Source organism: Nerophis ophidion, linkage group LG02 (assembly GCF_033978795.1).
Source record: "Nerophis ophidion isolate RoL-2023_Sa linkage group LG02, RoL_Noph_v1.0, whole genome shotgun sequence".
Taxonomy (NCBI): domain Eukaryota; kingdom Metazoa; phylum Chordata; class Actinopteri; order Syngnathiformes; family Syngnathidae; genus Nerophis; species Nerophis ophidion.
In genome coordinates, this window is record NC_084612.1 from 63,361,354 (window position 1) to 63,386,923 (window position 25,570).

At 37.5% G+C, this 25,570-nt stretch overlaps 1 protein-coding gene across 3 annotated transcripts in view; it reads left to right on the forward strand.

The window, feature by feature from the left end:
* LOC133543595 (peroxisome proliferator-activated receptor gamma-like) overlaps window positions 1-17,421 on the forward strand; it is a 78,025-nt gene extending 60,604 nt beyond the window's left edge. For all 3 annotated transcript variants that reach the window (XM_061888268.1, XM_061888258.1, XM_061888276.1), the window contains 3 exons: window positions 46-212; window positions 10,007-10,145; window positions 17,122-17,421. In XM_061888268.1, the coding sequence (XP_061744252.1) occupies window positions 46-212; window positions 10,007-10,145; window positions 17,122-17,414 (599 nt within the window). In that variant the 3' untranslated portion in view covers window positions 17,415-17,421. The remainder of the gene's footprint in view (window positions 1-45; window positions 213-10,006; window positions 10,146-17,121) is intronic.
* Window positions 17,422-25,570: the final 8,149 nt, after the last annotated feature.

Here is a 25,570-nt window from a genome sequence, read left to right on the forward strand (position 1 = left end):
GTCTTCTGCACCTTGATGTCTAAAATGGACAAATCTTGCCTTTAGATTTCATCAAGATGGAGCCAGAGTCGCCTCCTCAACAGGCCGACAGTCTATCGGTCTCCAAGCTACCGGATGACACCTCGACTCCAGCACTCAACATCGAGTGCCGTGTGTGTGGAGATAAAGCTTCTGGCTTTCACTACGGCGTGCACGCCTGTGAAGGATGTAAGGTAAGGAAGATGTTTGTATGGCAAGAATAAATTATTGATAATTTCATTGAAAATATAACTTCTTTTTTTTTCGCACGAATTGTCATCCTATTGTTCTCTTCACATATATTAAGAGTATTATTATTTAGAGCAGGGGTTCCCAAAGTTTTTGACTCTAGGGCCGTATTGGGTTAAAAAATTTTGACTGTATATAATATGTATATATCGTATTTCCTTGAATAGCCGCCGGGGCGCTATTTAATTTAAAACCTTTTCTCACTCCTGCGCTTATTCAAAGCATGCGGTAAAAGTAAGCAGGCGCTAATAATTTTAAAACCTCTTCTCACCCCTGCGCTTACCAATGGCATACAGTAAAAAATTGAGTGTGATAAAAAATAAAAAAATTCATTAAAAAGTTATTCTGCGTCCGCGGCCCAGTGGTTAAGGACCACTGCTTTGCAGCATGTCATCGCGCTCACTTTTACACCATGCTGTCTGCGTGCCGGCCGGACGAATGCATCTTGCTGCTTCTTATACGAGATTGCAATCGATACTTGGTCAACAGCCATACCTTTTACACTGATGTTTGTGATATAAACAACTTTAAAACTCTTACTAATATGCGCCACACTCTGTGAACCCTCACCAAGCACATTTCTGGAGAGCATTGGCTCTGTGGCACATTATAAATGCAGCATAGGGATTACCCATAATGCCGTGTATCTGTGACTCTTGGCTATTATACACACGCCCTCAACCCCGCCCACCTGAACCAACGCACAGGGGGGGGGGTGCCAGCGGGTGTATGGACGGTGTAGCCAGGAGTCGTGGATGCATTGCATTGTGGGCAGGTGTTGTGTTGCGTTTGTGGTGTGTTGCAGGGCATATGTTCTCCAGAAATGTGTTTGATGTGGGTTCACAGAGCGCATATTTATAAGAGTGTTGAAGTTGTTTTATATCACAACCATTAGTGTGATCTGTATGGCTGTGGAACAAGAACCATGGTTTACACACAGTAAAAGCACAAAAACTCCTCCGTCGTTTTGGAATGACGGTTGGGGTAGGGTTACTCGTGACGTAATAATTTTGACCCGGCGTTAAAAGTAAGCATGCGGTTATTTTTTTGGGGAGCGGGTTTTGCCCAGCCGTAAATCAAGGCAGGTGCATATTACATGCCCGGTGGCTATTAAAGGAAATACGGTATACATACAGTGGGGCAAAAAAGTATTTAATCAGCCACCGATTGTGCAAGTTCTCCCACTTACAATGATGACAAAGGTCTGTAATTTTCATCATTAAGTACACTTCAACTGTGAGAGACAGAATGTGGGAAAAAAAATAATAATTCACATTGTAGGAATTTTAAAGAATTTATTTGTAAATTATGGTGGAAAATAAGTATTTGGTCAACCATTCAAAGCTTTTACTGATGGAAGGAGGTTTTAGCTCAAAATCTCACAATACATGGCCCCATTCATTCTTTCCTTAACACGGATCAATCGTCCTGTCCCCTTAGCAGAAAAACAGCCCCAAAGCATGATGTTTCCACCCCCATGCTTCACAGTAGGTTTGGTGTTCTTGGGATGCAACTCAGTATTCTTCTTCCTCCAAACACAAAAAGTTGAGTTTATACCAAAATGGATACATGGATGATACAGCAGAGGACTGTTAAAATGTCATGTGGTCAGATGAAACCAAAATAGAACTTTTTGGTATAAACTCAATTCGTCGTGTTTGGAGGAAGAAGAATACTGAGTTGCATCCCAAGAACACCATACCTACCGTGAAGCATGGGGGTGGAAACATCATGCTTTGGGGCTGTTTTTCTGCTAAGGGGACAGGACGATTGATCCGTGTTAAGGAAAGAATGAATGGGGCCATGTATCATGATATTTTGAGCCCAAACCTCCTTCCATCAGTGAGAGCTTTGAATGGTTGACCAAATACTTATTTTCCACTATAATTTACAAATAAATTCTTTAAAATTCCTACAATGTGAATTCCTGGATTTTTTTTCACATTCAGTCTCTCACAGTTGAAGTGTACCTATGATGAAAATTACAGACCTCTGTCAGCATTTTAAGTGGGAGAACTTACACAATCGGTGGTTGACTAAATACTTTTTTGCCCCACTGTATACATATATATATATATATATATATATATATATATATACATACATACGTATTACATATGTATTCCGAGCGCTATAATGTCACGTTATCTCTGTAAAAATGCATTTTTACACAATATGATTTGCCTGACCGGCTATGAGACACAACAGAGAGTAACAAGCGGTAGAAAATGGATTAGAAAGGACAGATTTATAAAAATGATAATGATATTTATTTTTTTATTTTTTTTACTTGAAACTTCTCACGGACCGAAGTTTGGGGACCCCTCATTTAGAGATTTACTAATTATCTTATTTGGCTTTTTGAGGTATTGGCCTTTTTTTTATCAGTATATGCCTTTTTTTTTACAACAGAACTACATCAGCCGATGCAATATATACAAACATGATACCAGTATTAAGTATTACAATAATTTAAATAAAAAAAACAATTAGTGAATTAATAGTAAGCACTTTTTGCTGAAGCCCAATTTTTTTTAAATATTTATTTAAGAATAAAAATGACTGCACTCTCATTGTCTATCATTCTCCCCAAATCAATCAATCAATGTTTACTTATATAGCCCTAAATCACTAGTGTCTCAAAGGGCTGCACAAACCACTACGACATCCTCGGTAGGCCCACATAAGGGCAAGGAAAACTCACACCCAGTGGGACGTCGGTGACAATAATGACCCAGTGGGACGTCGGTGACAATGATGACTATGAGATCCTTGGAGAGGAGGAAAGCAATGGATGTCGAGCGGGTCTAACATGATACTGTGAAAGTTCAATCCATAATGGATCCAACACAGTCGCGAGAGTCCAGTCCAAAGCGGATCCAACACAGCAGCGAGAGTCATGTTGTGATATCAGACAGGGCATTTATTTGAGTTCTTGTGAGAATTCTGCTCACGCGGCCACGCCCCCCCCACCCCCGTATTGGATGTCCATTTTTAGTAGAAATCCACGCAACCCTGGTCTCCTACAGTTTGTTTCGTCGGCTTGCCTGTCAAAACTTTTTTTCAAGATATCCAGTTTTTGTCTTTCTTTCCGGGCATCTTCCCAATCCCGTTTTGTTTGTTTCCACTACTGCAGTGATCAAGTCGCACGACAAACGTCCGTCCGCTACACTCAAGGCGAGCGCTCATTAAAGTTAAAGTTAAAGTTCCAACGATTGTCACATACACACTAGGTGTGGTGAAATGTGTCCTCTGCATTTGAACCATCCCCATGTTCACCCCCTGGGAGATGAGGGGAGCAGTGAGCAGCAGAGTGCGCCTCGCTCAGGAACCATTTGGTGATTTAACCCCCAATTCCAACCCTTGATGCTGAGTGCCAAGCAGGGATGCAATGGGTCCCATTTTTTGTAGTCTTTGTTATGACTCGGCCGGGGTTTGAACTCACGACCTCCCAGTATCAGGGCGTACACTCTAACCACAAGGCCACTGAGCTGGTCACAAAGCCACAGACCCGGTTAAAGGAGCACTCCAAGTTGACGCTATCAAATTACAATACGACCTAGATGTATGGCAGGCAATTTATTTGACTCAGGGGCCAAGTTTAGAGAAAAAAAATATGTTTGGGGGCCGGTATATCTGATTTTAGAAACACTAATACAAAAAGTCATTGAATGATTGAATGCTAAAAACAGAATGGATTTTTTTTTTTTTACTGAATGAGACACCCAGAATGTACATGAAAATAAAGAATGGGATTTACAATATTAACTATGACCGATAAAACACTGAATATTGACAACATATAAAAATTCCACCTCCTCTCGATCGACATTATTTGCAATGAAGCCAAAAAGCAATAAAAATGCAAAAAACACAACAAAATATGAACACGAAGAGTAAAAAAAAAAAACCACCTACAATCGGATATATGTGATATTTCACTGAGTTTTAGAACTTTGTTGTAAAAATATCCTTCTGCATCTGTCCCTGACACCCACATTTCAGGCTGTAAACACTCTGTGGAAACGCTCCCCACCCACACTGCTTGGTGCCTCGTCTGAGCTGCTGTGACTTAGATTGCCATAGTAACTAATTAGATTACAATTGTAGCCAGTATATCATGGAATAGCGCAGATTCCAACCACTATACTTTGTATAGTTCGAGACGTACGGTCATTTGAAATGGCAGCTACAGATTCCTTCTTAAAGATCTAAAAAAAATCTGTCTGGCGGGCCAGATTGAAAACACTTAACGGGACGCATGTTTGCTTAATTTGGTGAGGTCAATCAATCAATCAATCAATGTTCATTTATGTAGCCCTAAATCACAAATGTCTCAAAGGGCTGCACTAACCACAACATCATCCGCTGATCAGCGCCCACATGAGGGCAAGGAAAAACTCCCAACTCTGTGGGACGTCGATGAGAATGATTATGAGAAACCTTGGAGAGGACCGCAAATGTGGGTAACTCCCGCCCCCCTGTAGGGGAGACCGGTGCAATGGACGTCGAGTGGGTCTAACATAATATTGTGAAAGTCCAGTCCATAGTGGCTCTAACAGAGTGGTTCTTAACCTTGTTGGAGGTTCCAGACCCCACAAGTTTCATACGCGTATTCATCAAACCCTTCTTTTGTGAATTTTTTTTTTTTTTTTTTTTTTTTTTTTCAAATTCAAGACAAAGTTATATGAGTTTTTTTCTCCCGGTGTACAAAATGAACCGTGCATGAACTCTCAAAAAATTACACACCTGCAAATCAGTGTGACTTCTGCTGTTGCCGTATCCATAATACGCCGATATGGAGAAGTTTTTATTTACGCGATGAGTCCATACTTGCCAACCCTCCCGATTTTTCCGGGAGAATCCCGAATTCCAGTGCTCCTCCCGAAAATCTCCTGGGGCAACCCTTCTCCTTTAGCGTTTTCTACAACCTGTCGTCACGTCCGATTGTCCTCCATACAAACGGCGTGTCGGCGCATTCACATCATTTTTGTGGCTTTTACACACACATAAGTGAATGCTACGCATACTTGGTCAACAGCCATACAAGTCACACTGAGGGTGGCTGTATAAACAACTTTAACACTGTTACAAATATGCAACACACTGTGAACCCGCACTAAACAAAAATGAGAAACACATCCGCACCGTAACATAACGTAACAAATACCCAGAATCCTTTGCAGCACTAACTCTTCCGGAATCTACAATATACACCCCCGCTACCAGCAAACCCCGCCCACCTCAACCACGCCCGCCCCTCCTCCACTCCAACCCCAAAATCTTCCGAATTCCGAGGTCTCAAGGTTGGCAAGTATGGATGAGTTGGGTGTGTCTTGACTGGCTCCGCCGAACCCCTGAGGCCGACTCACCGAACCCCTAGGGTTCGATCAAACCCAGGTTAAGAACCACTGCTCTAACATAATAGTGAGAGTCCAGGTCTGATGTATGGACATGAAGATGACGGAAAATATATATGTCTGTCAAAAATCCAAATATTTTGTTAATACGTTGACAAATAGGAGACTTAATATATAAGTAAACTAGAGCAGTGGTCCCCAACCTTTTTGTATCTGCTTAATAATTTGTCCCGCGGCCCGGGGGGTCCTTTTCTTTATTTTTTTATTTTTTATTTTTTTCTTCGTCATGAAAAAGGGACGTTTTTGTCATGAAAAAGGGAGGTTTTTGTCGTTGGTGCACTAATTGTAAGTGTATATTGTGTTTTTTATGTTGATTTAATAAAAAAAAATATATATATATCTATATAAATTATTTTTTATTTTTTTTAAATAAAAATTAATAAAAGATTCTTCTGCGGCTCGGTACCAATCAGGCCACGGCCCGGTACGCGGCCCGGTGGTTGGGGACCACTGAACTAGAGTATGCAGCAGCTCACACATTCTCGTACTTATTGTAATATTCAGGAAGAATCAATGAAACATGTCTCGACCACAGATTTTTTTTTATTTTTTATTTTTTTATTTTAGGTTTTATTTTAAATGTTCGGGGTTCTTAACGAGGAAATCTTACAATGTAATAAATCCATTAACTGTATAGAATTTGCTGGTGAGTTATTTTGATGTAGAAAAATCCCATATGTTTACTAATTTTCCCAGGAGATTTTCTATATTTTGAAATGCAAATAAAATTAGCGCCGCATAACACAAGATGTTGCTCCTGGTCGTAACTAAAAAAAAGTATGGCCAACAGGGTTTCCGGCAATCTCCTCAATGATTGGTCAAAAGGCCCTCTCATGACTACAGGAGGCCAACCTTGAGTTAATGCCATGTGTTTGCGGTTCTTCCTTGATAGTTTTTCGACATGTATAAACGCCCTGTTGTACAGCATGGGGGCTGCTCCACCTACAAGAATTGTGGAAATATTTTACGTCGCTTTTTTCACACTTCCCAGAAAGAATTATTGGAAGTAAAAGTTCACAAACAACACTGGAGAGCCACAGCGAGTCAAACACATGACATGTCTGCGTTTTGCTCGGGACACACAGAAGCTAATACAAATAATATCAGAAGAAATGAAAATATTTTCACAAAAACATACTCTTTGACTTTTTAGTGGAACTCAAATAATGCTATTTGGTAGAAGTTGAAGACAAAGTCAAACACATATAAAATAGACAGACATTGAAAGAGGAAAAATGTAACCAAGTTTGCAGTGTAATAATGTATAAGAAAACGAACTCGAAATTTCATCAGAAAAAATCAAGAAATATGTCAATAATGAATAATGCAAAATATGCATAAATCACTGCATGTTTTCTACTGCTTGCCAGTGTTACCATATCTGAGTTATTGTGCAGAAATATGGAGAAGTGCAAAAGTACATTTATTCACTTAGCATGTTAGAAAAAAGAAATAACTAATAATAATACAAAATAAGTGATAAAAACAGTGATTACAAATACAATGGAAGCAGCCTTCACAGTTGACATACTTCACACAAATGTCACAATTTCTCTGTGATTGTTGGTCCAAAGCCAATGAAGATTTTGGCAAAATGAGGGGTGATACGTTTTTTTTTTTTAATGGTTTTGCGCATTTTTCACGTTCATTGCGCAGTCGGCGTAAGGTGCGTGTTCCTGCTGGTCACGAAACACTGCAGAGTGCATCAAATACGGCTGCAAAGTTACATCTTCACTAAATAAAAACATGTTTTCTCGTAAGTTTATGAGCTGGTGTATTTTTAGAACTATATATTGACGTATTATTCTAGTTTATTTTGTCAGAGAAACTAACGTTAAAACTCTTAATTACCGATTCCGATATCAACCGATACCGTTACATACAGTCGTGGAATTAACACATTATTGTGCCTAATTTTGTTGTGATGCCCCGCTGGATGCATTAAAAAACAATGTAGCAAGGTTTTCCAAAATAAATCAACTCAAGTTATGGAAAAAAATGCCAACATGGCACGGCCATATTTGTTATTGAAGTCACAAAGGGGATTTTTTTTTTTTAACAAGCCTCAAAACAGCAGCTTGGAATTTGGAAGGAGGTTGAGGTGGGTGGGGTTGGGGGGGATAGCGGGGGTGTATATTGTAGCGTCCCGCAAGAGTTCTGGGTATTTGTTCTGTTGTGTTTACGTTGTGTTACGGTACGGATGTGTTTGCCATTCTTGTTTGGTGGGGTTTCACAGTGTGGCGCATATTTGTAACAGTGTTAAAGTTCTTTATACGGCCACCCTCAGAGTGACATGTATGGCTGTTGACCAAGTATGCGTTGCATTCACTTGTGCGTGTGAAAAGCCATAGCTATTACGTGATTGGGCCGGCACTCAAAGGCAGTGCCTTTAAGGTTTATTGGCGCTCTGTAGTTCTCCCTACGTCCGTTTACCGCTCCGTACAGCGGCGTTTTGAAAAGTTATAAATTTTACTTTTCGAAACCGATACCCATAATTTCCAATATAACATTTTAAAGCATTTATCGGCCGATAATATCGGCAGTCCCATATTATCGGATAGCTCTAGTTAAAACGACAGCAATTGCATGCATTCGGGCACAGCCGCACAGTAATGGTGCCTGTTTTTTGTTGGTCCTTACTCTTTTAAAGGCCTACTGAAACCCACTACTACCGACAGCGCAGTCTGATAGTTTATATATCAATGATGAAATATTAACATTGCAACACATGCCAATACGGCCTTTTTAGTTCAATAAATTGCAATTTTAAATTTCCCGGGAGTTTCTTGTTGAAAACGTCGCGGAATGATGATGTGTACGCGTGATGTCACGGACTGTAAGGAAATATTAGCGCTGCGCACACACACAGCTAAAAGTCGTCTGCTTTAACGGCATAATTACACAGTATTTTGGACATCTGTGTTGCTGAATCTTTTGTAATTTGTTCAATTAATAATGGAGAAGTCAAAGTAGAAAGATGGAGTTGGGAAGCTTTAACCTTTAACCACACAAACACACGGTGATTCCTTTTGTAAAATTCCCGGAAGTGAAGCTTAACTATGGATCAGAGCGGTCAAGCGAACGTGGATCCCGACCAAATGTCAACCAGCAGTTTTTGATGAGAAAATTGTGGTAAAAAGTCGCCACTTACCGGAGATCAGCTGAGCTTGTGCCGTCCATACAGCTGCCGTCAACTTCCCTCAGACACTGGCCTCAAGACACCCGTGGACAAACCCCTCCGACTATCAGGTACTATTAAACTCACTAAAACACTAGAAAGATAAGGTATTTCCCAAAATTATTCTAGTAAATGTGTCTAAAAACATCTAAATCCGTCCCAATGCAATCGCCTTTTTTTTTTTAACTTGATTTTATTTATTATTTTTTTCTAGCCTTCGCTATCAATATCCTCAAACACGAATATTTCATCCTCGCTCAAATTAATGGGGAAATTGTCTTTTTCGCGGTCTGAATAGCTCTTTTAGTTGGAGGCTCCCATTAAAAACAATGTGAGGATGTGAGGAGCCCTCACACGGGTGACGTCATCGTCTGCTACTTCCGGTACAGGCAAGGCTTTTCTATTAGCGACCAAAAGTTGCGAACTTTATCGTCCATGTTCTCTACTAAATCCTTTCAGCAAAAATATGGCAATATCGCGAAATGATCAAGTATGACACATAGAATGGACCTGCTATCCCCGTTTAAATAAGAAAATCTCATTTCAGTAGGCCTTTAATACACAACTCTGGTGTGCAACACATCGAGGCAAAAAGGAAAAGTGTGATGATAACCACAGAACTTTTATTACCACTTGAGAGTCGGAAACTGGTAGAGTGTCTTACTCCCAATGTGTAGTTTACAGGTCAGGTGGAAAACATGCTATTTGAACTGTTATGGGGGCGTTTGAATTGTTTGAAGTCACTTTCACTGCATTAGCCATACATTTTCCACTCTCTAAAACTATTTCTATTCCTACTTTCTTTCTTTTTTCTTTTTTTTTCAAACTGAGTGTACGTAAGGTAACATAGCGTAGTTATTGTTCTTATGTCTTATGGGGGGACTCGCCAGATGAGGAGGTCAGCCAAGCAGGCAAACACTTTTAATTGTTTAAAAAGAGAAAACATTCTTTATTTAGGCGGAGTCTTCAGCCCCTTTAACTTCCTCCTCCTTTAAATAACGCACGTTTTGTTTTGTTTTGCAAGGAACAGCTGCTGCCTGTAAAGAATGACTACAATGTGTTTGCCACACACTAACATGTGGGGAAGCATGTGTCTTAAAATGTGCTTCTTTCACGGAAGTATAACACTTGTTTTTCGCAGGGTTTCTTCAGGCGCACCATCAGGTTGAAGCTGGTGTACGATCACTGCGACCTCCACTGTCGCATTCACAAGAAGTCCCGCAACAAATGTCAATACTGTCGCTTCCAGAAGTGCTTGAACGTCGGCATGTCACACAACGGTAAGATAAGATAAGTACGGCAAAAAATCCAGTCAGACATGTGCTATGTAGATGAGTCGCTGTGATTTGTTTACAAGACATATGTCTCAACACAATGTACAGTAGCGATGGGATTCTTATGGCCCCATTCTTGGGTGGATCTCGCGTGAGGGATAGGTGGAAGGTTAATCATTTTGCAATGCAGTCAGCTGAAAATGATGGATATCGCCACTCGACATGCATTCTGTGTTCAACGTTGGAATTGCCACAAAACACATCTTAGGATATTCAACACTCTACTGCCGTCTGGCAGCTAAACTGGATAGTGCACCCCCACTACAATTCGTCACGTTTCATGTGTCAGGTAAACAGCGACGAATTGGGTCATATGAATCCCCTTCTTACTGTACTATGCAATGAAGAAATAACAATAATTAATCATGATTAGTATGTAAATACCTGTGCCCAATGTAGTTTTTTTATTAACTCCAAAAGATGGCGGTTGTTACATTTTGAAGTATCACGAGTGGTCAGCATAGAGACACTTTATTTATCTTCATGCGCGTTAGGTGGGAGGTTAATCATTTTGCAATGCAGTCAGCTGAAAATGATGGATAGCGCCACTCTACATAGCAACTGACTCTGTGGTCAACGTTGGAATTGCCACAAAACACATCTTACGATATTCAACACTCTACTGCTGTCTGGCGGCTAAAGTGGATAGTGCATAGTGCACCCCTGCCCCAAATCGCCACGTTTCATGTGTCAGGTAAACAGCAACGAATGGGGCTATATGAATCTATATATAATCTATATAATGGGTATTTTTGTCTGTCATTCCTTCGTACATTTTTTTTCCTTTTACGGAAGGTTTTTTGTAGAGAATAAATGATGAAAAAAAACACTTAATTGAACGGTTTGAAAGAGGAGAAAACAGGAAAAAAAAGAAAATTTAATTTTGAAACATAGTTTATCTTTAATTACGACTCTTTAAAATTCAACCCCAAAAAATGGAGAGAAAAACTAGCTAATTCAAATCTTTTTGAAAAAATTAAAAAAAGAATTTATGGAACATCATTAGTAGTTTTTCATGATTAAGATTAATTTTACAATTTTGATGACATGTTTTAAATAGGTTAAAAACCAACCTGCCTTTTGTTAAAATATATAACAAATTGGACCAAGCTATATTTCTAACAAAGACAAATCATTATTTCTTCTAGATTTTCCAGAACAAAAAATTTCTAAGAAATTCAAAAGAGTTTGAAATAAGATTTAAATTTGATTCTACAGATTTTCTAGATTTGCCAGAATATTTTTTTTTAATTTTAATCATAATAAATTTGAAGAAATATTTCACAAATACTCTTCGTGGAAAAAACAGCAGCTAAAATAAAGAATTAAATTAAAATGTATTTATTATTCTTTACAACAACAAAAAAAAATGAACATTGATTTAAATTGTCAGGAAAGAAGAAGAAGGAATTTAAAAGGTAAAAAGGTATAAGTGTTTAAAAATCCTAAAATAATTTTTAAGGTTGTATTTTTTTCTCTAAAATTGTCTTTCTGAAAGTTATAAGAAGCAAGGTAAAATAATAAATGAATTTATTTAAACATGTGAAGACCAAGTCTTTAAGATATTTTCTTGGATTTTCAAATTCTATTTGAGTTTTGTCTCTCTTAGAATTAAAAATGTCGAGCAAAGCGAGACCAGCTTGCTAGTAAATAAATAAAATTTAAACAATAGAGGCAGCTCACTGGTAAGTGCTGCTATTTGAGCTATTTTTAGAACAGGCCAGCGGGCGACTCATCTGGTCCTTACGGGCTACCTGGTGCCCGCAGGCGTCGTGTTGGTGACCCCTGCTCTATCTGATTGTTGCCTGCTTCCTACAAACACCCCTACTCTTTAATTTAAATAAACAAACACTGTAATAACAGCAATTTACGCAAAAAAAAAAATGTATCCAATCCAATCGACTTTATTTATATAGCACATTTAAACAACAAAAATGTTTCGAAAGTGCTGCACAAAAATATTAGAAACAAGTTTCAGCTCCACCAATGACTGTATAAAAACAAAATAAATAAATACAAAACCAATTTAATCCAATCCAATCCACTTTATTTATATAGCACATTTAAACAACAATAACGTTTCCAAAGTGCTGCACAGCCATGTTAAAAACAATATTAAAAAAGACAATATTATGCTCCACCAATGACTGAATAAAAACAAAAAAATAAATAAATATAAAACCAATATAAAAAAAACAATATAAAAACAAATATGATTAAAAACTATTTTAAAGGGTGAAATCAGTTCAAACAGTAAAATAGAAATCAAAGTGTATAAAAAACACAGAGGACAACAGAGGACAGAGGACCACACAACTCACGTAGTGTTAAAAGCCAAAGAATAAAAGTGGGTCTTAAGACGAGACTTAAAACACTCCACTGTGGAAGCAGTTTGAACATGAGAAGGCCCTGTCTCCCCTGGTCTTAAGTCTGGTCTTGGGCACCACGAGCTGGAACTGGCTCTCGGACCTCAGAGCGCGCGCAGGAATGTAAATTTGGATGAGGTATTAGATATATTGAGGTGCCAGTCCATGTAAAGATTTAAAAACAAACAGCAATGTTTTAAAATCAATTCTAAAAAGAACAGGGAGCCAGTGCAAACGCTGAAGAATTGGGGTTATTTGCTGGGGTTTCCTGGCCCCTGTTAAAAGTCGTGCTGCCACGTTCTGGACTAACTGCAACAGGGAGAGAGCTTTTTGGCTAATGCCAGCATAAAGTGCATTGCAGTAGTCCAGGCCACTTGAAATAAAAGCATGCACGACTTGTTCAGAAAGGTTAAAAGATAAAAACAGTTTAATCTTTACTAAAAGACGAAGGTGATAAAAACACGATTTTAAAACGCCATTGACTTGTTTGTCTAGTTTAAAATCGCCGTCTATAGTGACGCCAAGGCTGGTGACTTTGGGACGCACATCATTTTGCAATGGTCCCAAGTCAGTGAGGGCCCAACCAAAAACTAAAGTTTCCTTTTTTGACTCATTCATTATTAAAAAATTCTGGGCTAACCAAGCCTTGACGTCGCATAGACAGTTAAGGCTGATTAAAAACAACTTTAAACGGTAAAATCAATTAAAACAATAAATAGAAATGAAAATGTAAAAACACAGAGGACCACACGCGTAGTGTTCAAAGCCAGAGAATAAAAGTGGGTCTTAAAACGAGACTTCAAACACTCCATGCCGATATCACTTCTTCCAGCAAGTGTGTATCTGTTTCTGGCCTCATCACACATGTAATTATCCACTAACTACATGGTGTTGTTTGCAGCTCTAACTGTAGTCTTGTAATCTGCAGAAGGCCGGCTTGTATCAGTCCACTTTGATCAATAATTGACATCGCCACCCCTGGCTGCATTGTCATTGTTGTGGGCTCCTTGCCCAGTTAGTTGAACCTCCTGAGAATCAGCATCCTCTGCAGTGCACATGTATTTCGTCACACAAAATATGCAAAACACAAATGTTAATAATGGAGGTCGCCGGCTCTCTTGAAGTTATTTACACTGCAAAAACTGAAATCTAATTAAGATAAGTTATCTCAAATAAGGGTGATATTTGCTTATTCTCTGTCTGATAAGATAATTCTTCTCACTAAGAAAATTTTATGTTAGTGTTTTACTTGTTTTAAGGGTTTTGGTCCTGAATTATCTCAGTAAGATATTACAGCTTGTTGCTGAGATTTTGTGACCTATATTAAGTAAAACATGCTTCAAACTAGAATATCAACTGATATAAAGCTGCGTCATTAACACTCACAAGTATAAAACTACTTTTTTAAAGTACCATATTTTTCGGACTATAAGTCGCAGTTTTTTTCATAGCATGACATATACTCCGGAGCGACTTAAGTGTGAAATTCTTAACACATTACCGTAAAATATCAAATTAAATTATTTATCTAATTCGCGGAAGAGACGAAGAAAATGTCAGCAATCGTCACACACACGACAACCAAGAGGAATTCGGCGGGAGAGGGTCATGGCAGAAGTGCATTGTGGGTCATGGAATGCTAACTGCTATATGCTATATGCTAGGGGTGGGCAATATCGCAAATTTGGGTATCGATACCGATCCGATCCGATACCGGCCAGTATCGCCGATACCGATACCGATACCTGAAGTGTCGTCATCTGATGGGGGGGGACGGGACTTCGGGGTATCGATACTTTTGAAAAACAAATTTGTACTTTTGCCTTTATTAATTGATTATGTTAATAATACAACACAGGACAACGATTTAAGTCAAAAAATTAAATATTCATTACAAAAAGTAATATCAATAGCAATAAAGTAATATAAATAAGGTGCAAACAACTACTGAACCTGGCTTGTGGCCTCAAAACACACAAACACTGAAGGTAAATAACAAAACTCTAGTTATTGAACAAAGATGTAAACATGAACACAAAACAAAAGAACTGAGAAATTCAAATAAAAAAGTAATAATATCAATTACAATAAAGTAAGTAGTGCAAATAAGGTGAAAACAAATACTAAACTTGGTTAGTCGCCTCACAACACACAAGAACTTAAGTAAAAAAGAAAACGCTAGTTATTAAACAGTTGTAAAAATGAACACAAAAGAATTGAGAAATTCTTATCGTTATTTTAGTGCAATAAAATACTTTACAGTTTACAACCAAGACATTAAGTCGCACTAGAAACGCACGCGCGTGTGTGTGCGTGTCCGGGTGAACCTCGGAGCGAATTATACTGATGTGTGTGCGCGCGAACGCACCAAGCGTCATGTTAATTGTATTTATTTTATTTTATTTTGGGTTGAAGATTAATTTTCAAAGTGTTTTTAAATCCCGTTCACGACCCATCACTAGGGAGGAGGGTGGAGTGGTGAGGAACGCTGCGCTGCGCTCACATTTTTTTAAAAATCGGAGTGATTCGCTTAATTTGGTGAAGTATCGATACCATCACACCAGTATTGATACGATACCGATACTCACCAAGTATCGATAGTATCGATACTTGGTGAGTATACTTGGTATCGATACTTCCAGCCCTACTATATGCTACTGCCGTAGCTATTAAAATGGATCATTTCATCGTTGGCGGTAACTTATAAAAACAGAAGGGCTGAACAAAAATGGCACCGAAGGAAATCATGTACTGCAGATTACAAGCTGGACGTAGTGAAACATGCAGCAGAAAACGACAAGAGGAAGCGGCGCATACCTTTGGAGTTGGCAGAGTTGTTTAGAAGCGACATTGAGGAAGAATATTTTATCGGATTTATCAATTAGGAGTGACAGATTGTTTGGTAAACGAATAGCATGTTCTATATGTTATAGTTATTTGAAAGACTTTTACCATAATATGGTAAATGGGTTGTACTTGTATAGCGCTTTTCTACCTTTAAGGTACTCAAAGCGCTTTGACACTACTTCCACATTCACCCATTCACACACACATTCACACACTGATGGAGGGAGCTGCCATGCAAGGCGCTAACCGGCACCCATCAGAAGCAAGGGTGAAGTGTCTTGCTCAAGGACACAACGGACATGACGAGGTTGGTACTAGGTGGGGATTAAACCAGGGACCCTCGGGTTGCGCACGGCCACTCTCCCACTGCTCCAATATATATATATATATATTTATATATATTTCTTCACTGTATATATTTTGTCAACCCAATGCGGTCCACGGGTCAAAACGTTTGGGGACCCCTGACCTATACAGACAAAAGAGGCCGATACAAGTCAAAATGCCAAATATCAGCGCCGATGATATCTAAATAGAAGCATATATTGATTAGTAGGTGTCAATTGGGGCCAAAGAATATGTTACGTTAACATACCAGGCACGTTCTCCGTTGGTTATTTATGCGTCGGAATAAGCGGTAGAAAATGGATGGATGGATGGATGGATAACGTACACTTATTCAGCCTGTTGTTCACTATTCTTTATTTATTTTAAATTGCCTTTCAAATGTCTATTCTTGGTGTTGGGTTTTATCAAATAAATTTACCACGAAAATGCGACTTATACTGCAGTGGGACGTATATATGTTTTTTTCCTTCTTTATTATGAATTTTCGGCAGGTGCGACGTATACTCCGGAGTGATTTATAATCCGAAAAATACGGTTGTAATTTCTTACTTCAAGCATGAAAAAAAAAAATCATGAGGGCGAGCGCATATCATTAAGATAATGGCACTAGCATTTACTTATTTTAAGAATATTTTTCAACATATTGAGCAAAAAGGTCTCTTTTTTTCTACCAATAAAAGTGCACTTATTAGTGAGAATATACTTATTTCAAGGTATTTTTGGGTTCATTGAGGTGAGGTAATTTTACTTGTTTTGGAAAGTCTTGACAAGCCGAATTTTCTTGTTCTATTGGCAGATAATTTTGCTTAGTTCAAATGAAATACCCCTAATTTTTTTTTTTTTTTCTTGTTTTTGAACACTGACTTTTTGCAGTGGTATTAATTCTTTAAAAGTGGGCTTCTGGCTCTCACACACACACAGAAGTGATTAGCATGAATGGATAGAGCATTCGTGGCGTCACTGCGTCTGAATGATAAATATGCATCATCAAAAGCCTTTTATTTTCCCATGAGTGTGCAAAGTAAAAAACATAAACAGACAACAAATAACAATTTTCTAATTGCCCCATATGACACACCTCTTTACATGTCTTTTTTTACGACGTGTTGCTGTTAGTAGATTTTCCCTAGTCACTAAATGACAGTTACAACAATTAAAAAAGTGGTCCGGGCGCATTTCTGTTGTTAATTTAACGATGTTGTAATGGCTGAAGTAATGACGAGTCATTACCACAACATGTTAGAAGTACTCGCTTTTCATCTTTTGTGAGGGTTGATGAAAGCTGAAGATGAAAGCTGAGTAAGGTGTCGCCAAAACTGCTCGTGTGTGTGTGTTCATTGTTTGTTTGTGTCATCTCCCAGCTATTCGCTTTGGCCGGATGCCGCAGGCGGAAAAAGAGAAACTTCTAGCGGAGTTCTCATCGGACATTGAGCACATTCATCCGGAGGCAGCAGATCTGAGGGCCTTGGCCAAACATTTGTATGAAGCCTATCTGAAGTACTTCCCCCTCACCAAGGCCAAGGCCAGGGCCATCCTCTCTGGCAAGACCGGAGACAATGCAGTAAGAAGCACTACGTTGCGTTACTGTTTTTTTTTTTTTTTTTGCTGCTTTGCTTTTACACATCGGTTTACATTCATAATGCAAATCCAATGAATCTGTTCCAGACTGATTGAAACTTTTATTAGTAGATTGCACAGTACAGTACATATTCCGTACAATGGACTACGGTTGCACCCGAATAAGTTTTTCAACTTGTTTAAGTAGGGGTCCACGTTAATGAATTCATGGTAACAAGACACACACACACACATATTAACACAACATATTTCATAGCGAATAAATATTGTTGTTAAAGCAGAAAATCTATGTAAAATATACAAAACCCAAAACCAGGGAAGTCAGCACGTTGTGTGAATGGTAAATAAAAACAGAATACTATTATTTGCAATTCCTTTTTAACTTATATTCAGTAGAATCGACTGCACAAACAATATACTGAGGAACATTTGTATTGCAAATAATCATTAACCTAGAATTTAATGGCAGCCACTCACGCCAAAAAAAAGTTGGCATTTACTTATATGACACAATCCAAACAACCTTCTCTAGTCATGGGAAAAAAATTAACGAAATGCAACTAACATGAAGATCAACACACATGGTCACACTTAATACAACCTGCTCACTGATCATTGCGGATATAATGAAAACAACATAAAAAAATGACACCCATCTAAATCCACTCTATTGCATGGTAGGAAAATTGTAAAACACTCTCTCCCATGTTTGGCGCATTTTAGCTGTTTGATATTTCTGACTGATTACAAAACTTTAAGAAGGTTGTCACGGAAGTAAACATAGTAGGAGTCAAACTTTCACATGATCCTAATATCTAATTATATATCCATCGTGAAAATTATATATCCATTATATCAATATAACAGTACACACACACACACACGTATATATATTTATATATATATATATATATATATATATATATATATATATATATATGTTTTTATTTTTTTTTTTTTTTGCAAATAATCATTAACTTAGAATTTATTGGCAGCAATGCATTGTAAAAACTTTGGCACAGGGGCATTGTTACCACTGTGTTACATGGCGTTTCCTTTTAACAACACTCAGTAAACCTTTGGGAAATGAGGAGACCAATTTTTGAAGCTTTTTTCAGGTGGAATTCTTTCCCATTCTTGTTTGATGTATAGCTTAAGTTGTTCAATAGTCCAGGGTCTCCATTGCTGTATTTTAGGCTTCATAATGCGCCACACATGTTCAATGGGAGATAGGTCTGGACTACAAGCCAGCCAGTCTAGTACCCGTACTCTTTTACGATGAAGCCACGCTGTTGTAACACATTGTATTGTCTTGCTGAAATAAGCAGGGGCGTCAATGAAAAAGACGTTGCTTGGATGGCAACATATGTTGCTCCAAAACCTGTATGTACCTTTCAGAATTAATGGTGCCTCCCTTTTTACTGAGGAATTTGTGAAACTGAAACAATACAAAAAGAATGCCATTTTTAGTTAATTATACTAGTTTGCATATTAGTGAATTATATTTATATAGCAGTTTTCTATAGTGACTCAAAGCGCTTTTACATAGTGAAACCCAACATCTCAGTTACTTTTAAACCAGTGTGGGTGGCACTGGGAGCAGGTGGGTAAAGTGTCTTGCTCAAGGACACAAGGGCAGTGACTAGGATGGCGGGCATCACACATGGGACAGTTTAGTGAATATCATTAGTTTTAGTTATTTTGTAAAACTTATAAACGTTGCTTGGAGTGATGAATAACGAATCCATATGAGTAAAAACGCTACAGATGACTCAAAGACGGAACGGCACTTCCGAGTTAAATCACCAAATAGAAGGAAACACTGTAGGCGTTCACCCTGCACCACCTCCAGTGAGCAAACTCAACCAAAAGATGACACCATAGCACAAAGATATGACACACTTTTTCAATGTCTCAGCTTGTGTTTAGTGAAAACTATTCGAATTATGGCCGTTAGAGAAGAAAAATCCATAAATTAGCTGCACTGTTTTATAAGCCGCTGGATTCAAAGCATAGGAAAAAAGTTACAGGTTATAGAATAAAATAGAATTGAAAGTACTTTATTAATCCCTGGAGGAAATTCAGCACCACAGTTCGCTCACAATAGACAATAAACACTCAGGTATTTTTTTACATGTGAATAATATAAATACAGTCTATTATACAGCATTATTCACATGTGAAAAATATAAATACAGTCTATTATACAGCATTATTCATATGTGAATAATATAAATACAGTCTTTTATACAGCATTATTCACATGTGAATACTATTAATACAGTCTATTATACAGCATTATTCACATGTGAATAATATATATACAGTCTATTATACAGCATTATTCACATTTGAATAATATAAATACAGTCTATTATACAGCATTATTCACATTTGAATAATATAAATACAGTCTATTATACAGCATTATTCACAAGTGAATAATATAAATACAGTCTATTATACAGCATTATTCAATTGTGAATAATATAAACACAGTCTATTATACAGCATTATTCACATGTGAATAATATATATACAGACTATTATACAGCATTATTCACATGTGAATAATATATATACAGTCTATTATACAGCATTATTCATTTGTGAATAATATAAACACAGTCTATTATACAGAATTATTCACATGTGAATAATATAAATACAGTCTATTATACAGAATTATTCACATGTGAATAATATAAATACAGTCTATTATTCAGCATTATTCACAAGTGAATAATATAAATACAGTCTATTATACAGCATTATTCACATGTGAATGATATGAATACAGTCTATTATACAGAATTATTCACATGTGAATAATATATATACAGACTATTATACAGCATTATTCACTTGTGAATAAAATAAATACAGACTATTATACAGCATTATTCACTTGTGAATAATATAAATACAGCCTATTATACAGCATTATTCACATGTGAATAATATATATACAGTCTATTATACAGCATTATTCATATGTGAATAATATAAATACATTATACATTTACAGTACATGTACAGTCAAAAGGAACACATGCATCATACAGTGTGATGGCTGTCGGTACGAAGGACTTCCTGTGTCGTTCCGTGTTGCATTTTGGGATTTTGCATTATGGTCTGGAATACTTAAAATAAGTGTCATTATGTGTAACATACCTGTAATATCCGCAAATATTCTTGACTGTATCCACTTAGAAAATGTACTTCATACCTAAAGCATAAATCGTAGTGTTACATTGACACGGAAGAAGTCGAGCGACTGGTTTGTGCATGTCCCGGCTCTCGGATTTCAGTGGTCACGCTACATCTAACAAGAATCATGGCTCCTTGCTAATCTTCATCATTCATCTCAATCCAAATGTCACAGCCAATTATTCAGCCATGGCTTTCCTTGACCTACGAGTGTTTGTGTAGCCCTCGCAAACAAAGCAAAAATGTGAAGCGTTACATCGGTATGGTGTCTTGTCTTGCAACATGATGTCAAGTCAGGGGAGGTGTTTCATGGATCAGAATAACCCAGCAACGATTTCTCCATACTGATGAAGTTATGTAGCAATGATGCAGTTTTTGGATGATAATAGTACTTTAAAGCTTTATAGTTTTATTGCACTGAAGTAATAATGTCTCAATGACAATTTGTGCAGTAATATAATAGGCTTTTCAGTACTGTTGTAGAAATGTAGCAATCACTACTTATTACTTTTGTGACAACATAGCACTGACTTCTGATTAAGTTTGTTTAATTTTTCTCTCAACTACTGGTTTAGTACTGCAAATAATCTGAATAGATTATTCCCCAAGAGTGGTACTTTTGGTGTGATGTAGTCGCAGACGGCCAAAGGCCTGATCTACTACTGTTCAATGATCCCAAATAACAGGCATTAAAAGGGAACATTATCACAATTTCTGAAGGGTTAAAACCAATAAAAATCAGTTCCCAGTGGCTTATTTTATTTTTCTAAGTTTTTCTCAAAATTTTACCCATCACGCAATATCCCGAAAAACGGCTTCAAAGTGTCTGATTCTAACCGTCGTTATGTCTACCCGTCTATCATCCTGTGACGTCACTGCGTGATCATGCAGAAACAAACATGGCGGATAGCACAAAAAGGTATAGCGATATTAGCTCGGATTCAGACCCGGATTTCAGTGCCGTAAGCGATTCAACAGATTACGCATGAATTGAAACGGATGGTTGGAGTGTGGAGGCAGGCAGCCAAAACGAAATTGAAGAAAAAACTGAAGCTATTGAGCGATATCACGACAGACAGCGGCACGGGAAGAAGCGAGGACAAATTCGGCGATCGCCTTCTAACCAACGATTGGTATGTGTTTGTTTGGCATTAAGTGTGGGTGGGGGGAAAGGCTGGATGCAAATATAGCTACAAATGAGGCATAATGATGCAATATGTACATACAGCTAGCCTAAATAGCATGTTAGCATCGATTAGCTTGCAGTCATGCCGTGAACAAATATGTCTGATTAGCACACTCCACATAAGTCAATAACATCAACAAAACTCACCTTTGTGCATGCAAGCACAACGTTATAAGTTTGGTGGACAAAATGAGTCAGAAAAAGAATTAACATAAATCATATCCAGGGGGTTTAGCTCGCTCGTCTACGGGAAGAGACTGCCGTCGTCCCTGAATAGCTCGCACTCGGGCAGATTCAGTGGTGGTGTATTTTCCAATATTGCAGATTTCTTTGACTTTATCGTTGGAAATGCATCTGCTTTGAGTGTCGCAGGATATCCAGACATTCTTGTGTGGATATCGGAAAAATAACAGCTGATTTGACGTTGTGCGTGTAATAAGATTGAGAAAACGGCGGATTGCTTCATGTTGTGACGTCATAAGTGAAAGGTCATCACTCGACAGGCTATCAATTGAAAGGAGTTTAAATCGTCAAATTCACCCTTTTAGAGTTCGGAAATCGGTTAAAAAAACATATGGACTTTTTTCTGCAACATCAAGGTATATATGACGCTTACATAGGTCTGGTGATAATGTTCCCCTTTAAATATCCTGTGCACACTATAAAATTATGTGTGCTATTAATGGGCGATACCAGATACTTCGGCTCTGATATTGATTCTCAAATCAAAATGCTGCTACTTTTAATCATTTAGTCATTTGAAGGAATGTGTATCATTAACAGGAACACAGTGTTAAAAAGTAACTAAACTTGTGAATGAGGCAAACGTGTCAATGTTGAATGCTTCTGTTTACAACATGTTCAGTATTTTAACGTTAACATGTTTATGTAATTGAATTGTGACTTACTTTTCATTCTAATAGTAGTTCTTATTTATCCATTTACTGTAATGCTTGTATTATGTTTTTTTCCCTTTGTTATTCTTAGAAACACAATTTTTGTGTAATTTGTCCTGTTATTCTTGTCCACTACCTTAATATACTTTAGAGTTTGAAATATATAATATTAAATAATAATGATAAACCCATCCATCCATCCATTTTTACCGCTTGTCCTGATAAACCATATATAATAATAAATAACAAAATAAAAATGCTAATAATAATAACAAATTCTATGATTAATACTATTGATGAATAATATATTATAAATAATAACAATATTTAAATAACTGTATTCTATCATGCTATGTTACACTACATTTTTAAGATGCTAGATGAGGTAATTCCTGAAGGAATTGCGTGTGAATGCTCCAATGCTGACCTTGAACTGAAATTGGTATTTTATAATTGTAGAAGTAGAGCAAACAATTCCCAAACAGGCTGAATATTTTGAAGTTGGCATTTTGAAGTTGGAATCAGATGAAAAATGTGGGAGTCGTGGATCTTTGAAGAATTGATAGAGTTAGGATTTGGGAATTTCCCCAAAATTTGGGAATTTCGGAAAAGCAGGATTTTTTTTCAAAAATGGTAAAAAAAAAATCTTGAATGAGTTGAAATGATTGGTGTTGGAATTTTTCAAATGGGTCGAGAAATGTTGAAGTAGTAAAATATTAATTCATAAAATGGTTTTAAGGAATTCCTGGAATTTCGGGAAAACCGGAAATGTTTCCAGTTCGGAAAACGACTTAGTTTTTTGTCCTGATTAAGAGGAATGTGTGGACGGTAGAACTGTTGAAGTGGGTTGAAAAATGTGGAAGGAGTAGTCGTCAGAAAAATCGTCAAAGAGGGTTTGAAAAAACAGGAGTTCTAGGAATTCCTGGAATGGTTTTTAACTTGGAAAACTAATAGTTTGAATGTCCAGGATGAGTGGAATACGTTGTAGGTGGAATGGTTTTAATCGGTTAAAAAATGTGGAAATGGTGGAAATTTGAAAAATGGCCAATTCATTTTGAACAGGAAAAATGTCCCGGAAAACTTGAAATTTTGGGAAAAGCGAGACTTTTTTAGAAAATGGTAAAAAAAAAAAACTGGAATGGTCTGAATTAGTTGAAATGGTTGGTGTTGGAATTTTTCAAATCGGTCGAGAAATCTTGGAATAGTAACAATTTTAATTGACAAATGGTAATAAGGTATACCGGGAAAACCAGGAATTTTTCGAGTTAAAAAAACTTTGTTTTTTGCTCTAATTAAGAGGACTGTTTGGACGGTTGAACAGTTGAAGGGGGTTGAAAAATGTAGGAGTAGTCGCCAGAAAAAAGGGGTCAAAAAAAGGGTTTGAAAAAACAAGAATTTTAGGAATTCCTGGAATTTGTTTTAATTGGAAAAATAATAGTTTGAATGTCCAGGATGGTGGAATGTGTTGAAGGTAGAACGGTTTTAACCGGTTGAAAAATGTGGAAATGGTGAAAGTTTGAAAAATGTCTATTTAATTTTAAATGGGAAAAATGTCCCGGAAAATCGGGAATTCCGGGAAATCTGGGAATTTTGTCAAGGGAAAGCCTGTGATTCCTTAATAGGCTGAACAGTTTGAAGTTGGAACAGTTTGGATCGGGTAAAAAATGTTGAAGGTAGAACGCGGAGAAGAAGAAGAAGAAGAAGAAGATGAATAAATAGATTAATTTTGGTCTAGAAAACCATATGTATGAATGTTTGGAGCATTCACACAATTATACATAACTCATATACAACTATTGTAGCAGACACATTAAGTACATTTGCACAAATTATTGATATCTGATCAGTATCGCCGATACCAGCCTGATTTTTACTCAGTATTGGATAGAAAATTAGTTGTATCGCAAATCAATACTACCACAACTGCCCATGCAATTAATTACCAGTTCAAAAAGGGTGCATACAGCCTATTTAAATGAAAAACCCAAAACAAGTTTGATACCCTTTCCTCAAGTCATTCAGCAGCTCTAAGTTGCTGGATAGATATGTCTAATGTTTTTTTTTATATTTGACAGTCCAAATATGTTGACACACAACCGAAGGATTATCTCTCTATTGTCTGTCATTGTAGTGACTGCTTCTACTGTATCTCGCCACAATGATTGCCGCCATTTGTGCATAACTGTGCCAGTTTGCACGTACCTTACGGTTGAATAAGTCACATTGCGTAAGCTAAATGGTTATTTTGTATCTCCTGCTGCCAGTATTATGGGCGTCCTTGCTAATCTGCATATATTCTGCATTTGCATGAAGACGAAGGCACTCAATGGCTTGTGTTCGATATTTTGCTCATTTAAAGGCCTACTGAAATGAGATTTTCTTATTTAAACCTACTGAAATGAGATTTTCTTATTCAAACAGGGGATAGCAGGTCCATTCTATGTGTCATACTTGATCATTTTGCGATATTGCCATATTTTTGCTGAAAGGATTTAGTGGAGAACATCGACGATAAAGTTTGCAACTTTTGGTCGCTAATAAAAAAGACTTGCCTGTACCGGAAGTAGCAGACGATGTGCGCGTGACGTCACGGGTTGTAGGGCTCCTCACATCCTCACATTGTTTATAATCATGGCCACCAGCAGCGAGAGCGATTCGGACCGAGAAAGCGACAATTTCCCCATTAATTTGAGCGAGTATGAAAGATTCATGGATAAGGAAAGTTAGAGTGAAGCACTAGAAGAAGAAAAAAAAAGGCGACGGCAGTGGGAGCGATTCAGATGTTATTAAACACATTTACTAGGATAATTCTGGAAAATCCCTTATCTGTTTATTGTGTTACTATATTGGGGCGGCATAGCTCGGTTGGTAGAGCGGCCGTGCCAGCAACTTGAAGTTGCAGGTTCGATTCCCGCGTCCGTCATCCTAGTCACTGCCGTT